General features: G+C 38.6%; 1 protein-coding gene across 1 annotated transcript in view; it reads left to right on the forward strand.

Moving 5' to 3' along the window:
- Positions 1 to 13,925, forward strand: part of LOC119421549 (RNA binding protein fox-1 homolog 2) — a 66,932-nt gene that overhangs the window by 46,643 nt on the left and 6,364 nt on the right. Inside the window, exons 7-10 of the mRNA XM_037688893.1 lie at positions 8,615 to 8,702; positions 9,080 to 9,136; positions 12,185 to 12,338; positions 13,318 to 13,360. Of these exons, the coding sequence (XP_037544821.1) occupies positions 8,615 to 8,702; positions 9,080 to 9,136; positions 12,185 to 12,338; positions 13,318 to 13,360 (342 nt within the window). The remainder of the gene's footprint in view (positions 1 to 8,614; positions 8,703 to 9,079; positions 9,137 to 12,184; positions 12,339 to 13,317; positions 13,361 to 13,925) is intronic.

Below are 13,925 nucleotides of genomic sequence, written 5' to 3' on the forward strand. Positions count from 1 at the left end.
CATCTAGATAACCATAGCAATTAAAGTATTAAACGTCTCAACGAAAGCAGAACCTAAATATGTTGCCAGTTTTAGTGGAAGCAGACATTATAAATGGAAATGCCACTCTGTTACTTTATGTTATGTTAGTGTTGTAAAATGAACAGCAGCTATACTTTAGTAGACAATTTATTGTAGTTTTAGTGACCTCTTTTACGTCTTGTGGTTAGTCTATTTTTAAAGACCTACAGAAATACCAAATCACTCTTTACTCTCTAAAACCATCCACTTTAAAGACATTCTGTTTCTGGTGCATCATTGTCCAGTCAAGCTCAGGCCTGTCACGATAAACAATAAATCAATTAATCGCATGATGATTGAAAATTATCGGCCTCGTTTTCATTTACCGGCTTTATCATTTCTTCGTGTCTCTTTCTACAGAAGACATGACTCAACTCCGGTGCTCTTCACTGACTCCTCCTTTTCTCTTTAAAATCCATTTTAACCATCCAAAATCACGTTTTTGGATGGTTTAAAAGCAGCTAAGCTGAGAAGCTAAGCTAACAGGCCGACCTTGGGAATTAACCTCCGTCTTGTCGAACTCCAAAATTCACGGTTGAAACTCGTGCCTTCGAGTAAAAAGTTGAAGCTGAAAAAGAAGCTGAGAACTTGTTTACTGATTTTTTTATTAAAAGCTTTATGTGAAATATGCTATGCTAAAGAACTCAAACCACGAGCATCCGCCATGTCACCATATCAGCCCATGTCACGTCAAGGGCCCTCCCTCCTATTTCTCTTAAAGAGACGCTGCTCAACTATCCATCCTTTGGTTCAAACAGTCTTATACTGCCAACAGGTGGTCAAAAAAGGTACTACACTACAAACAAATCAACCTTTCTTCTAAAATCTGACAATTAATTATTGTTAAATTTCAAACAATATTATCGTTTATCGCAATAATTTCTGAGACGATTAATCGCCCAGCAAAATTTGTCATCTTGACAGGCCTAGTTGAGCTGAAAATCATTCAGATCTGGTCACCAGCTGAGTAACTGACGCATTGTTTGTCCAGGTGTTTGCCTCTGCAGTGTAATGGTATACAGTTCAACTTGTGCCAACTGTTCTTGGAGATGTTATGTCTCTGAGAATGGTTCTGAACAGTTTCTGTTCAGAGAACGTTATTTTATCAAAAAAAACACGTTTTATTTTCCTGTCTGTTTATCGACAAGTGACAAAGTGAAGGTTGTCCTCCGTACTGCTTACCAAGAGTAATGAAAGATACCAAGCACCAAATCAGAAGCTTTTCCAAGTTAATTCGTTTATCTACCAAGTAGCTTTACTGATCCCCTTATAAACTTTGACTAAATAACATGGGTTCAGAAGACCCCGCAGACTCCACACCCACCACCTCCTGCTCTAAGATGACGTGTTTCTGGTTTACCTAAGCTGCTGGAGTGTTAAGGGAAATGATGGCTCCTCCGCGGCGCAGAGTTTTAATCAGATATTGCAACACAACAGTGCAGAGTACCTCAGGTGTGTGTGCGTGTGTGCAGTAAGTGTCTCAGCTCTGCATGCAAAGTAATGAGCGGGAGATGAGTCCATCAGGAGTGTCATCACTGCATGAATGTGTGGTGGAACGGATGGAAAGAAGTTGTGCCTGTGGTTCTGCATGCCTGATCATGGATGTTCTGTCCAACCAAAGTAGACTCTCAGTTGACCTTCTGCGTTTCTGGTCAATGTTTCCGTGTTGTTGCTTTTTTAGTCTTCATTTCGACTGATTGAGCTCAAGTCTTACCTGTCACTAGTCCCTCTTTTTTGTTGAAGACCTTCCTTACAGTTCAGAGTTTAGCCAGTTCTGCTTGATTACAGTAACTTTTTGTTTCTGCATGTCCTGCCCCTGAAAACTTTAATCAGTGAAATGCGAGCTTATCTTTTTGTGTTTGCTGTGTGTGTAAAATTGAAAAGGTTATAAGAAAAGGAGGAAAGAGTTCAAACTTTGCCCTTTTCAGCCGTCTGTCTTTGTGTGTGTTGACCCAGACTTTCATATTTACCTTCATTTCCTTTCTTGCCAGTCAAGTTTCTTTTCTGCCATTTTGTATTTTCATTTAAATAATCCAATTTTCACCAAAGTTGTTTTATTTCAGTACTTTCTGTTTGACTGTCCTTCAGTATCTAGCTCTGTGGTGACTGTTAAATTAAAAGTTTAGTCACTGTGCCCATGCTGTGGTGTAACTTTACCACAGAAGAACTGAACAGACCCAAGTAGTAGCAAAACAACTTTTTGCAATTTGTCCATATTGATGGAGACTGAATTTATAATTTGCGTCTCCTCTTAGTTGTCCCTCAAAGTTAGTGTAATTTTGGGGGGTCTAGGAGTGGTTACCACATCGTTCTTTAACATGTCTTATGTTCTCTGGAGCACCAAATACCTTTTCCCTTTGCTCAGACTGATGTCTGAGCATCGGCAGCCAGCATCCCCTCCCCATTTTCTCTCTTCATCTTCTTCCTCCTCTTCCTCTCGGTGTGTAACACTGCTGCTTTCAGGTGTTTTACTTCACATGGGGCAAAGAGGGGACATTTAGGTTTATTTTGTTCCTAGGATTATTTGTTCCTTTATTTATTATATTTTTTCTGTTTCCCTGACGACTTCTGTGTGTTGTTGTCAGTCTCCACGGTAACCACTCGCTGTTTCTACGGCAACGGTAAGTTGTGTACATACATCCATCACTGAACTGATCCTTTGCCATCCACCCTAAAAGGGGCATTATTTAGAGTCCACATTGAGGCTGCAGCGTATTGATTTTAGATCGGTTGACGGCACACAACACAGTATAGACAGATGGACACTGCATATTTCATCTTTTAGCAGTAATTTCTGCACATGCCACATCTTTAACACCTCACTGGGAATGACTGAATGTAATCACCTTCTTCCACACAATCACACATTGATTGTCCATTTGACTTTGTATGCGTAGTACTCATGAGATTAACCAAAAATCATCAGAAATAATGTGAACCTTTGCTGCCTGTAATTTATTTGAATGAATGCAAAGTCACAGGGCTGCACTTATTTTTTTGATTTCACTAGCCTTCCTACTTTTGCCATAGATTTTCCCATAAATATTTAAAATATCTGGCTTTTGAGTACATTGTGCATTTAAGAAGTCATGGCATTAGTGATTAAACGGTGGGGTTCTGCAGGTTTAATGTTGAGCACATGTCCAGCCAGTGTCTTTGCACAACTTGTTGCAGGCAGTCAAAATATGCCTACTTGTTTTTGTAGTTAAATAAGAACTGCCTCACCTTTACAAACCAATTTTGAAGTTGGTAATACTGGATTTAAAAAAATTATTTGTGTTAAAACTAAAAATGTTCAAAGAACCGTAGGGCAGATTAAATCCCTAAATATGTCTGACTAGCAAATATCAGAATTGGGTTGCATCCTTAAAACTAAAACGTGTTTGTTCTACAATATACATACTGTTTGCTCCAAAACCATTTGTTGCATTGGTCAGTGCTGCATTTGCATGGATTTTTCTTCATGGTTTTTTTCCTTGCATTGGTCGAATGCACTTACTGACAAAAAAGTTAAGTAATAAAATAAACAGCGCATGTCGAAAGCTCATGTGACTGAGTTACAATCACTACAGTTTCAGATCAGTAGGATGTGACATCCCCTCAGGCCTGGGTACAAGTGTTGATTTGGTGTGGAATGGAGTCGTATTGTACCCTTTTCTGCAGCGAGCTGGCCCTCAGTTATTGTAACTGGCCCTTAAGATCAGCACTGGGATGGAGTTGTCTGAGCTAATCTCACATATTTGAATGGGAAAAGATCTGGGAGATCTCAACATAACACAGGCAGTCCATAGACACATGTGTTGTGTGCAGATGGGTGTTATAATTATTTTTTTAACGACTTTACCAGAGTGCTATTTCAAGAAGGGTAAGACATGTTGAGGACGCAGGATGTCTGTGATATCACATTCACCCGAATCACCACTAGAGTTTACCTGAAGTCTTACGCTATAGCTCCCCCCTCCGTTATAGCAGAACTAACAACGGCATGCGTCTCCACAACATTTGCAGGATTGGTCCTCTCAGCACTGCCATATGCACACATGATAGTCATTTATGGTAAACCTGAACAGAAATCCAATGCTTAACATTGTGCAATGCCACTCATCAGACCATGCCTCCTGGTTACAGCACTACTATGAACTCAGTTGTCTCTGTTCTGGTGTTAATGGCGGCCTATGCATGGGGCAGTGAACCTGCAGTCAGTTTGATCCCTGACATCAAGACAGGGTGCTGTAAAGAGTTCACGACCTGTGTCCACATGGCAGGTGCAGATGTCATGGGCTTCTGTAATGCCTTAATCCTTCCTTGTTATGGTCTGTTTTGGACTAACAGATGTGGATGGCTTTGTGTATTGTGCCAATCTGTAAGTTCCTCATGCAAACCCACAATGCAGCCTTTACGGTGTCCAACGTGTCTATGAGGCATCCTCTGTGTCTGCTGTCCTTCACTCCCTGTTTCGACTGACTGTTCAGAAACTGCCTCATACCACCATTCCTCCTTTCATGATGGCACCACCTATGCCTCTAGTGCCTGTTCTAGACATACCAGCTCAGTGCACATCAAACCATTTACACCGCCATCACTGGTCTGCATGTGGCCCAAAATACGTCCAAATCTAATCATTCCTTCGGGGTCTTAACTTGATTTTTTTGTCAAGCTTAAATCCAAGTTTGTTGTTTGGTTTCACAATAGAGGCATTAGATTTAAATATAGGCTTGCCTGGTTGTTGTTACTGTTCACATGCCATAAATGATGGAGCAGATATTGTTAATGTATGTATGATTATCCATAAACATAAAGCCAATGCTAAACTAAGCCATTGCTAGTTTTGGCAAGCAGCTAAGTTACATAACAAGTTCAGCATGACGCATGTCTGGGTGTTTTCTGATTATTAATTCCAAACAAAATTAAAAAAAAGATAAATGCCACTGCAGCTGTACTATCACCCCTTTTTTAGTCAACTACTTAGGCCATTTTTCCCTTCTGGAAACAGCAGGGAACGTATTTTGGTGAGAGGGAGGAGCCCTCACTCCTCAGCTGAAGCACTTGCATCCTTTTTTGGAAAGTGCCATTTATAGTTCATGATCACTGAAACTAACTGGGACGTTAATTGTCACCTTTTTTGGTAAAAAAAAAAAAAAAAAACCTCAGGAAAAAAATACCATAATTTATTGGGGTGTTTAGTACGTTAAACCATAATCCTTATGTTAAAATATATAAATCATGCTTTAAAAAGTGTGTTGAATTAGTCTGTAGTTGTTATGCCCATTTATTTTGTCAGCTTTAGAAGCAGGAAGATTTGTGGTGCAACCCTTTGAATTTCATCACTCCCAAAAAAACCTAAACAATAAAAAAAACCTACAGAAACAATAGCAGAACAGCTGGTGTAACTGGCTTCTAGTCACTCACCAAATCAGCCAGTTCTTTGTTACCATATGCATTTCTAAACCGATATGGGGTTTACCTCGCTGTTTTGGGGTCTCTTATTATGCTGCCATTCTTTTGATTTCTTTTGGTTTGGTTTCCTTGTAGTGGACTGTCATGTGTATTAGTAGTGGTAGTTGTAGTGAACTGGTCTTAGTTTGTGACACAGTTTCAATGCCTGGCATAGTGTCTCATGTTTATTTTGTTTCTTTCCTTTTTTGGGAATGAGGACTGCTCCCCCCCCCCCCCCTCTCCCTCTCTCTCTCAGTCCTGTATCTTTCTCTCCCCCTCTGGATCTCTCTGTCTCTGTTCCCTCCATCCTTTGGTGCTCTGTTTCTCAACCCACCACACATAATGAGATTTTCAGGAGAATGGTCACCAAATCTAATTGCTTTATTTGAATGATGCACCTTGGTATATTTTGTTTTGTTTTAAACAGTAATTATAAGTTTATTTGTGTTGCTTATGTTAGGTTTTTTTTTTTTTTTCCTGTTTGGTTACTTTTCACCCCTGTTTTTATTTTTTGGTTTTTGAATATGGACTGGCTCTGTCTCTTTTTTCTTCTCACCTGCATCCCTTATGCATAACCTACCTGTCTCATCTTTGTCTCTTATGTGTTTGATGTGGGAGTGCTACGATTGTTTTTTGATTGGTCGCAATGCTGCATCTGATGCTTGCTGATTGGCTGAATTATTTATTATTTATTTCGGTTTGTAACTCACTCTTGGTCGTGTGATGCGCCTGTATATGGCTGTATATAATTTCTTTGTTATTATATGATTAATAATTTTGTCAATCAAATGTTTTTGCACCCCCTCTTTCTCTCCCTCTCTGTTGTATTTTCTTTGAAAAATACTATTCTTTTAGGTACGTAAACCCCACAAGTTTGGTTTCATATGGAAATGTGGTTAATTTAGTCTGGGTTCATCATCCAGGCTGGATTGGGAGGGCAAAAGTGGGATGAGAAAGGATGAACGTTTTATTTTTTTTAAAACATTAACACCTTGAGATTTGCCTTTCATATTGATCTCTGTTGATTTGCATGTGTTCATTTCAACCCAAATTCATTATTTGAGCATGAAATACACATAATAATGTATGTAAATAGTAAATTTCCATTAACATAGGCTAAACTCCATTAGTAATATTGTGTCAATGTGCAGATAAAAGTTTACTTAACTTGTAAAAATGTTAACATCAGTTTGATACAATGTCAGATAGGCTACACTAATAGAGTCATTTTTGACCTTGTCATCTGCAACGAGAGAGAAATGAGGTAAACCTCATTTGCATTTGAATAAAACTCTGCAGATAAAGAACATGACTCACCGAGAGAGGCCATGCAAACCACAGTCAAGGCTTTAATGGTTCCCTAACAGGAGTGCAGAGCGTACACGCTCACAAGCACTCTCATTCCTCAGCCTCTCACTCTTTCCTTCTTTGTCGCTCACAAGCACACCCTCTCTCCTCATCTTTAGCCAAAAGGTCGTTAATCTTTAGCTTGTCGAACAGTCAAATGTGCAACTTCAGCAGCGCACTCAGCCAGTGTGGGTTATTTCAGAGCTACGGTTTCCGTCTCTTAAAGCCCATCAAAGGAAGATGTGGATAGATCACGGGACCGGAGTGGAAGCCTTTGAAGCTGAGACAGAAAATTATAAGCCATCTTAGATCTAAAGTCCTAAACATTAGACGGAAATGTCAGCAAGATTGCACAGAAAATGTACCCACACACCTAAAAACCCTTAACACATTCATCTGCACATGCAAAAATATGTACAGCTCAGTTTTCTTTTCTGTACCACTATTTTACATCTCTTTATATTGAGTTTCCAAACCTCTACCCTGCAGCTTGGAGGACTGAAAGTTAACTATTGTTATTCACTTTAAAACATTAAACATAAGTATTAGCCTTTAAATAAACACATGTAGCCAATTGAGCCCAAGTCATTCTGTTCTGCAGAGGTACATTTTCTCTTAAATCTGTTCAGATTTTAATTTTTAGCAAATACAGGAATTTTCAAAACAAAATAATTGCTCAAATATTTCATTTGATGTTTAAAAAGCATAATTTATAATAATTTAGGACTTTCTAGAGGCGCTAATAAAATGTCTGCGACCTGCTTTGTTTAAAATATAAATGTTTCAGTCCTGTCCTTGGAGCTTTTTGCAGATTAATTTAGAAACAATGAAACACTAGACTTCTCTCTTTTCGAGGTGTGTGTCTTTCTTACACACACGATGCTACATAATCCTTGAAACACAATACTTTAATAAAATGACTTACAAAACCCAGCAAACTTTAAAAAAAAATACTTGTAGTTTTATTCTCGGGCACTTAAAATTCCCTTGTCTGCAGTTTGGTTAATTTTTTTTAAATAGTTTCCTATTTAATAACAAGACGTGGTGAACTGTTCTACTAGTTAAAATGTCCAACTGGGGAAAGAGTTGGGTTTCTTAGTCACAATATGAGACACAAAAGTACTAGCAGAGTAGTACATGCTTGTTGTTTTTTAGGTTAGTTAATATATGTATCTTTGAAAGTTTTGTCTTAAGAGCAAAACAAAAACAGCCGACAGTTTTCGACTCCCCGCCAACGTGGATCAGAGAGTGCAGCATCATTTGAATCGTTGAAACGAGAGAAAGATAACGAGCTTTCCTCTGCTCTGACTCTGGTTGTGTGATGTAGCAAATTTTAGCTTCTCGCCGAAAAAGATTCAAACTGAAAAGTAACCCCAAAAATAAAATATTATTAAAGTTTGCAATGACTTCAGCATTTACCTTAACATCTTAATTCTTCTCGATCTAAATGATGAATGTTGACTTCACCAAACACCGTGATTGAAAATGAAAATTAGATGTTTGCACGATGGAGTTGACCATTACTCTAGATGGCACCAGTAATCACTTTAATGACACAGCAAATACAGCAGTCAGCTTCCAAAATGTGCCACAAACATGATGCATCATCACATCTGCAGACGTGTTAATGAAATCGTTTACATAAAAACAAACGCATACAACAGCCTCTGCCTGCATTCTGAGTTTTTATTTTCATTTTATTTATTTTTTTGCTATTCTTTTCCCTCTCTGTTGTGTTTACGCGCTTGACTGTCTGCTCCTCCACCCTCAGGTGAATAATGCCACCGCCAGGGTGATGACTAACAAGAAAATGGTCAGCCCCTACCCTAACGGAGAGGCTCTCAGCACGCTTCCCTATGGTAACAACCGCAGTGACGCACACTAACAATGAACCCTAGTTGGTCTGATAGCCAAGCAGCACAGGTACAGGGGGAGACAGCTGCAGGTAAAAAATACTCATCGACTCTGCTGCTCACGTGAAATGTGCAGGTTAACTCACATGCCGTCGCCATAAAAGTGGAGTTTGAGCTTCAGCGAGTCTAACGTATGAAAGTAAAATGTATTGGCAAAAGCATGACAATGTTTTTCAAGGTAAATTATTAATCGCAGAACAAAGAGTACAAAATTAAATAGACAAAATGGGATAAAATCCACTGTAGTTGGAATAATTCTTAGTTAAAAATAAAAACTGCTCCTATTCATCGTTTATCGGTTCCTTTTTCTGTTTGACTATCAGCAGGGTGGAAACTGAGTCCCATGGTGGGTGCTGTGTACGGACCAGAACTTTATGCAGGTAAGACCTGTCTGCTGACTACACTACAGTTATATTTGCATTGGGGCTGAACGATGAACAAAATAACAGTTGCAATGTTATTATTGCGTATTCTAAAAAAGGGATGCATCGGGATATTATTGCGTATTGTGATTTCAGTGTGAGTTACAATAATCCCACATTTTTCCTCTTTTTGTTGTGACATTATGAAGCTCTCTGTGGGTTTTAGTATCTCAGCCACTTACAGTAGATTGCAACAGTTTTCAACCCCTTGATGTTCTTTTTATTTTTGCCTGACAACGTGGAATTTAGATTTTTTTAAAACTATTTAAAGGAACAAATATATATATATATATATAATTTATAAAGAAAATTAAGGAATTATTTTTTTCATTTTAAAGAAATATAAAATTCAAACGTGGTCTATGCACATGCATTCACCCCCTTTACCTTGAAGCCCCAGCCAATGCCTTCAGAGTCCACATAAATAGAAATGAAAAGATTCACCTGTGAGCAATAACTCCCAGAATCAACTCCAGTCTAAGTTGTAAGGGATACCATCAAGCAAGAAACAGCATGAATACCAAGGAACTCTTCACACAAGTCAGCACAAAGTTGTGGAAAAGTAAAAAACAACCAAACAAATATTTCACAGAGAATCATGAAATCCTTTATTAGAAAATGGAAAGGTCATTTTATCCATGTTGTGTGGCTCGTTTTTCTTTTTTACACACATAATAACAGCAAGGAGGACATTACTCATAGAAGCAAGCAAGTAGTAGAAAGAACCCTGATGGAGCTGGGCAGCTCTTCTGCACAGTGTAGAATTTCACTACATAACAAAAAGCTGCACAGCCTCTTGGAAGAGTGTAGAAATATAATGATGCTTTAAATAAAAATGCAGACCACTTCAAAGAAGGTGCTGTGATCAGATGAGACTAAAATAAATGGTTTTTTTTGTCAACAAGTACAGTGTCATGTCCAGCACAAACCTAATGCTTTTCATTGTGCTGAGAACACCATCTCCACAGTGAAGCACGGTGGTGGAAGCATCATGCAGCGGGATGTTTTTATCATTAGAGACTAAGAAAATGGTCAGAGTTAATGTAGAGGGTTTTATAGAGATTTGAGGTTGAGATGGAGGTTCACCTTCCAGCAGGAGCCTGAACACACTGCTGAAGAAACACTGCTGTTGTTTAGGGACACATGCTCTTGGAGGTATTAAAAACAAGTTGTTTTCCACATTTAATTTAAAATGTTTTTGCTCTGTTTTGCTCCATTTGTCATGTTGTCATGCATTTCAAACGAATAACTGCTGTCGATCAAAACCAATATTGTGTTTGTGTTTTTGTTGATTTAAAGAAAGCATTTGACACTAATGACCACATTATTCTCCTTGAATAATTAAATAAATATGGTATTAGAGGACTAGCATTACAGTGGGTATCTAGCTATTTGAAAGATAGGAAACAGTTTGTACAAATTAATGATGTAAGATCTGACCTCTGCAATATCACATTTGGAGTTCCTCAAGGTTCTGTACTTGGACCAAAGTTATTTATTTTATATGTGAAAGATTTGGTAAATGTGTCAGGACTCCTTAAATGTGTCCTATTTGCAGATGATACCACATTTTTTTTGTTTGGGTTGGGCTGAGATGATGTAGAGGCAGGGCAGCCGGCTTGGGACCCGAAAGTCCCAGGTTCGATCCCCGGTCACTGCATATGGCGTGGTGTCTCTGGGCAGCACACCTCATCCCCAAAATACCCCACAAGCGCTTTCAATAGCTGCCCACTGCACCACCTGGTGGTGGATGGGTTAAATGCAGACTAATTTCGCCTTTGTATGGAAACATACATTGATGACTTATTATTATTATTATTATTATTATTATTATTATTATTATTATTATATAGAACGGATGTTGGAGTTGATGCAGACAGAATTTGTAAAAATACAAACTTGGTTTAAACTTAATAAATTATCATTAAACTTAGATAAAACTAATTATATGATATTCAACAATAAAAAGAGAACTGTTGATGTTCCATTTAAAATCGAGGGTGTTGAGATTTGTAGAGTTAGTGAGGTGAAATTCTTGGGTGTTATCATTGATGAAAAGCTGACATGGAAACCTCACATAAATTATGTAAAAACAAAAATAGCTAAATCTATGGCAGTACTGTACAAAGTAAGGGAGTTATTAAATGATATAGCTCTGTATATGTTACATAACGCAATAATTGTTCCACACGTAAGCTGTTGTATTGATGTTTGGGGGTAAGCGTGTAAAACAATTACAAATCCTATTTTTGTTTTACAGAAAAGAGCTGTAAGAATTATCACCAGAAAGCATTACTGTCACCCATCAAGCACTTTATTTTATCAACTGAAGTTACTGAATTTCCATGATTTCGTAGATTATAGTATACATTATACAGTATTACAGTTATTTATAGGGCTCAAAATAACACATTACCATTAAATATCCAAATAAATTTTGTTAAAAGAGAAAGTTGTTATAATCTTAAGGGAATAGAGATATTTGTCAAACCAAAATTCAGAACTAGTCTGAAGGGAAGGTCTACCTCAATCCAAGGAGTTGGATTGTGGAATGGTCTAGAGAGTGATGTGAAAAATGTCAAGTCAATGTGTACATTTAAGAAAATGATCAAAGCTGAATTGTTAAAAAAATAAAAAAAAATAAAAAAATGAAGTAGCTTAATGTGTATTGTATGAATAGTCGTTCAAAAAGGAGTTATTTATTTTGTTTTGTTACTTGAGGATTATTATAGTTTGAATTAATTGTTTGGAAAAAAAGGGGCAGGTATAATAAGATTTTTTTCTTCCTTCTGCTGACTTTTTATTATTATTATTTTTTTTTTTATTGTTTATGGAATTGTTTTGTTTAAAAAAAAAGAAAAGAATACATTTTATAAAATAAAAAATCATCTAACTGAGCAAACAAACCCTGTTTTTTTTCCCATTGATCTGTTTCTGCCTGGAGTGTTGTCTCTGTTTTTAAACTTGCCATTCTCATTTCTTATCTTTCCTCCTGCTCACCCTCAGTTCCAGGGTTTCCCTACCCTACAGCAGCAGCAGCCGCTGCCACAACAGCAGCCGCCGCAGCTTTTCGCGGTGCCCACCTGAGGGGCCGAGGCCGGCCTGTTTATAGCGCCATGAGGGCTGCTGTGCCTCAGCCAGCCATCCCCGCCTACCCCGGGTAATAAACAACAGCTGTGTAGCTGTCCTAGATTTAAGGGGGTTTACATAAAACATAAAAAAAATGCAGTGTTTTGTGTGGATCTTTAGCAAATCTGTTGAGCTGTACCTCCTGAGTTGTTTTCCTATTTGTGCAGAACTGAAGTGCTCGTTCACTTCTCTAATATTATTCACGCTTCACTCTCTTCTGCAGTCCAATTGGCAGATTGTCAGTCAGTTTACAAGCAGACCGGTGGAGCGTGACACTGATGGAACTGCATCATTAAATGTTCATTTAAATGAGCAGATACCACTGTCAACAGATTTACATAAGCAAACACAAATCACATTTAGTCTTTTTACAGACGTAGCTGCCGTGCACAGAGATTTGCTACACATGATTTGCTGTGGTTTTTTTGTTTTGTTTTCGTCCGATCACTGTGCGACCTGTGCATGTCATTGTGTCGCGATGCTCAGCTAACTGGGCGGAGACCGCTATAATTTTCTGATCAAAGTAGAATTGACAGATTTATGGTCTAGTGGTGATTTGATGTGATTTAATTAAACTAAGCTGAAGGTGAAAATGGAGGATGCAGGAAACCAAATGGAAACTACACCTTCCAGACATAACTTCCTGTAAACTGGCCCCGTCAAAGTGGCCTTTATTTGCACTGGTATTCTTGTAGCAGGGGAACAGTAGCAGTTTATGGTCTCATTTCAGTTCATTGAACTTAATGTGTTATCCCCATGAGTGCGTTGTTTAATGTTTTTTTTTTTTATCTGCACTCGTGGAGCTTAGATGGAAGTCGTATTTCCCCTGCATGCTGCATGGGTGTGAAATAACCACTTTTTCTCTTTCATTCTTTCTCTTCCCTCCTCTCTCCTCCCTTTCCCCTCTTTGTTTACGCTGTGTTGTGATCCTCCTCCACCTTGGGTTTTTTGGGACTGTGCACCACCCCGTTTGCACCCCCCCCTCTCCTCTGTGTTCCCCCTGCTCTCAGCGTGGTGTATCAGGATGGGTTTTATGGAGCTGCAGAGTTATATGTAAGTAAATTCACCTGCAACCAACACAACATCTCTGTCCCTCCCCTCACAGCTTCGTTTCTCCTCTGGGGGTGATTCTGCATGTGCATCCAGTCATGCGCTGCACAGAGCTGCCTGCAGAATGGTGAACTGATCTTTAGATGCACCGCAAATTTGCACAGGACTGTTTATATTAGGTGATTTATGCCCAAGGATTATTTTTGCTTGCAATATTATTATTTTTGCATCAGCAGTTTTAAAACTATATGAGCTGAATAAAAATGCACGATAGGAAACACCACTATGAAGGTTGCTCTGTAGGCGGATGAGGCAGCGTGTATCTGTGTGTGTATGCGCGTGTGTGTATCCAGGTTGACAACAGTTGTTTCTGTTTTCTCTGTAGACTAGTGTTTCAGGACTCAGTCCTTAGTCCCAGATTGTCTCAGGTAGGGTCAACTCACCACCAAACCCACAGTGTGCATTGCTTTACCTCCTCTGATCTTACGAATCATCTCCTGGTCCGATCTGGAACATGTCGTCTTTTAGATGTTTTAAAAAGAATTACAGCTGCTTCCAAGTTTGCTTT

This window comes from Nematolebias whitei, chromosome 15 (genome assembly GCF_014905685.2).
Source record: "Nematolebias whitei isolate Nwh7 chromosome 15, NemWhi1, whole genome shotgun sequence".
In the NCBI taxonomy this organism is placed as follows: domain Eukaryota; kingdom Metazoa; phylum Chordata; class Actinopteri; order Cyprinodontiformes; family Rivulidae; genus Nematolebias; species Nematolebias whitei.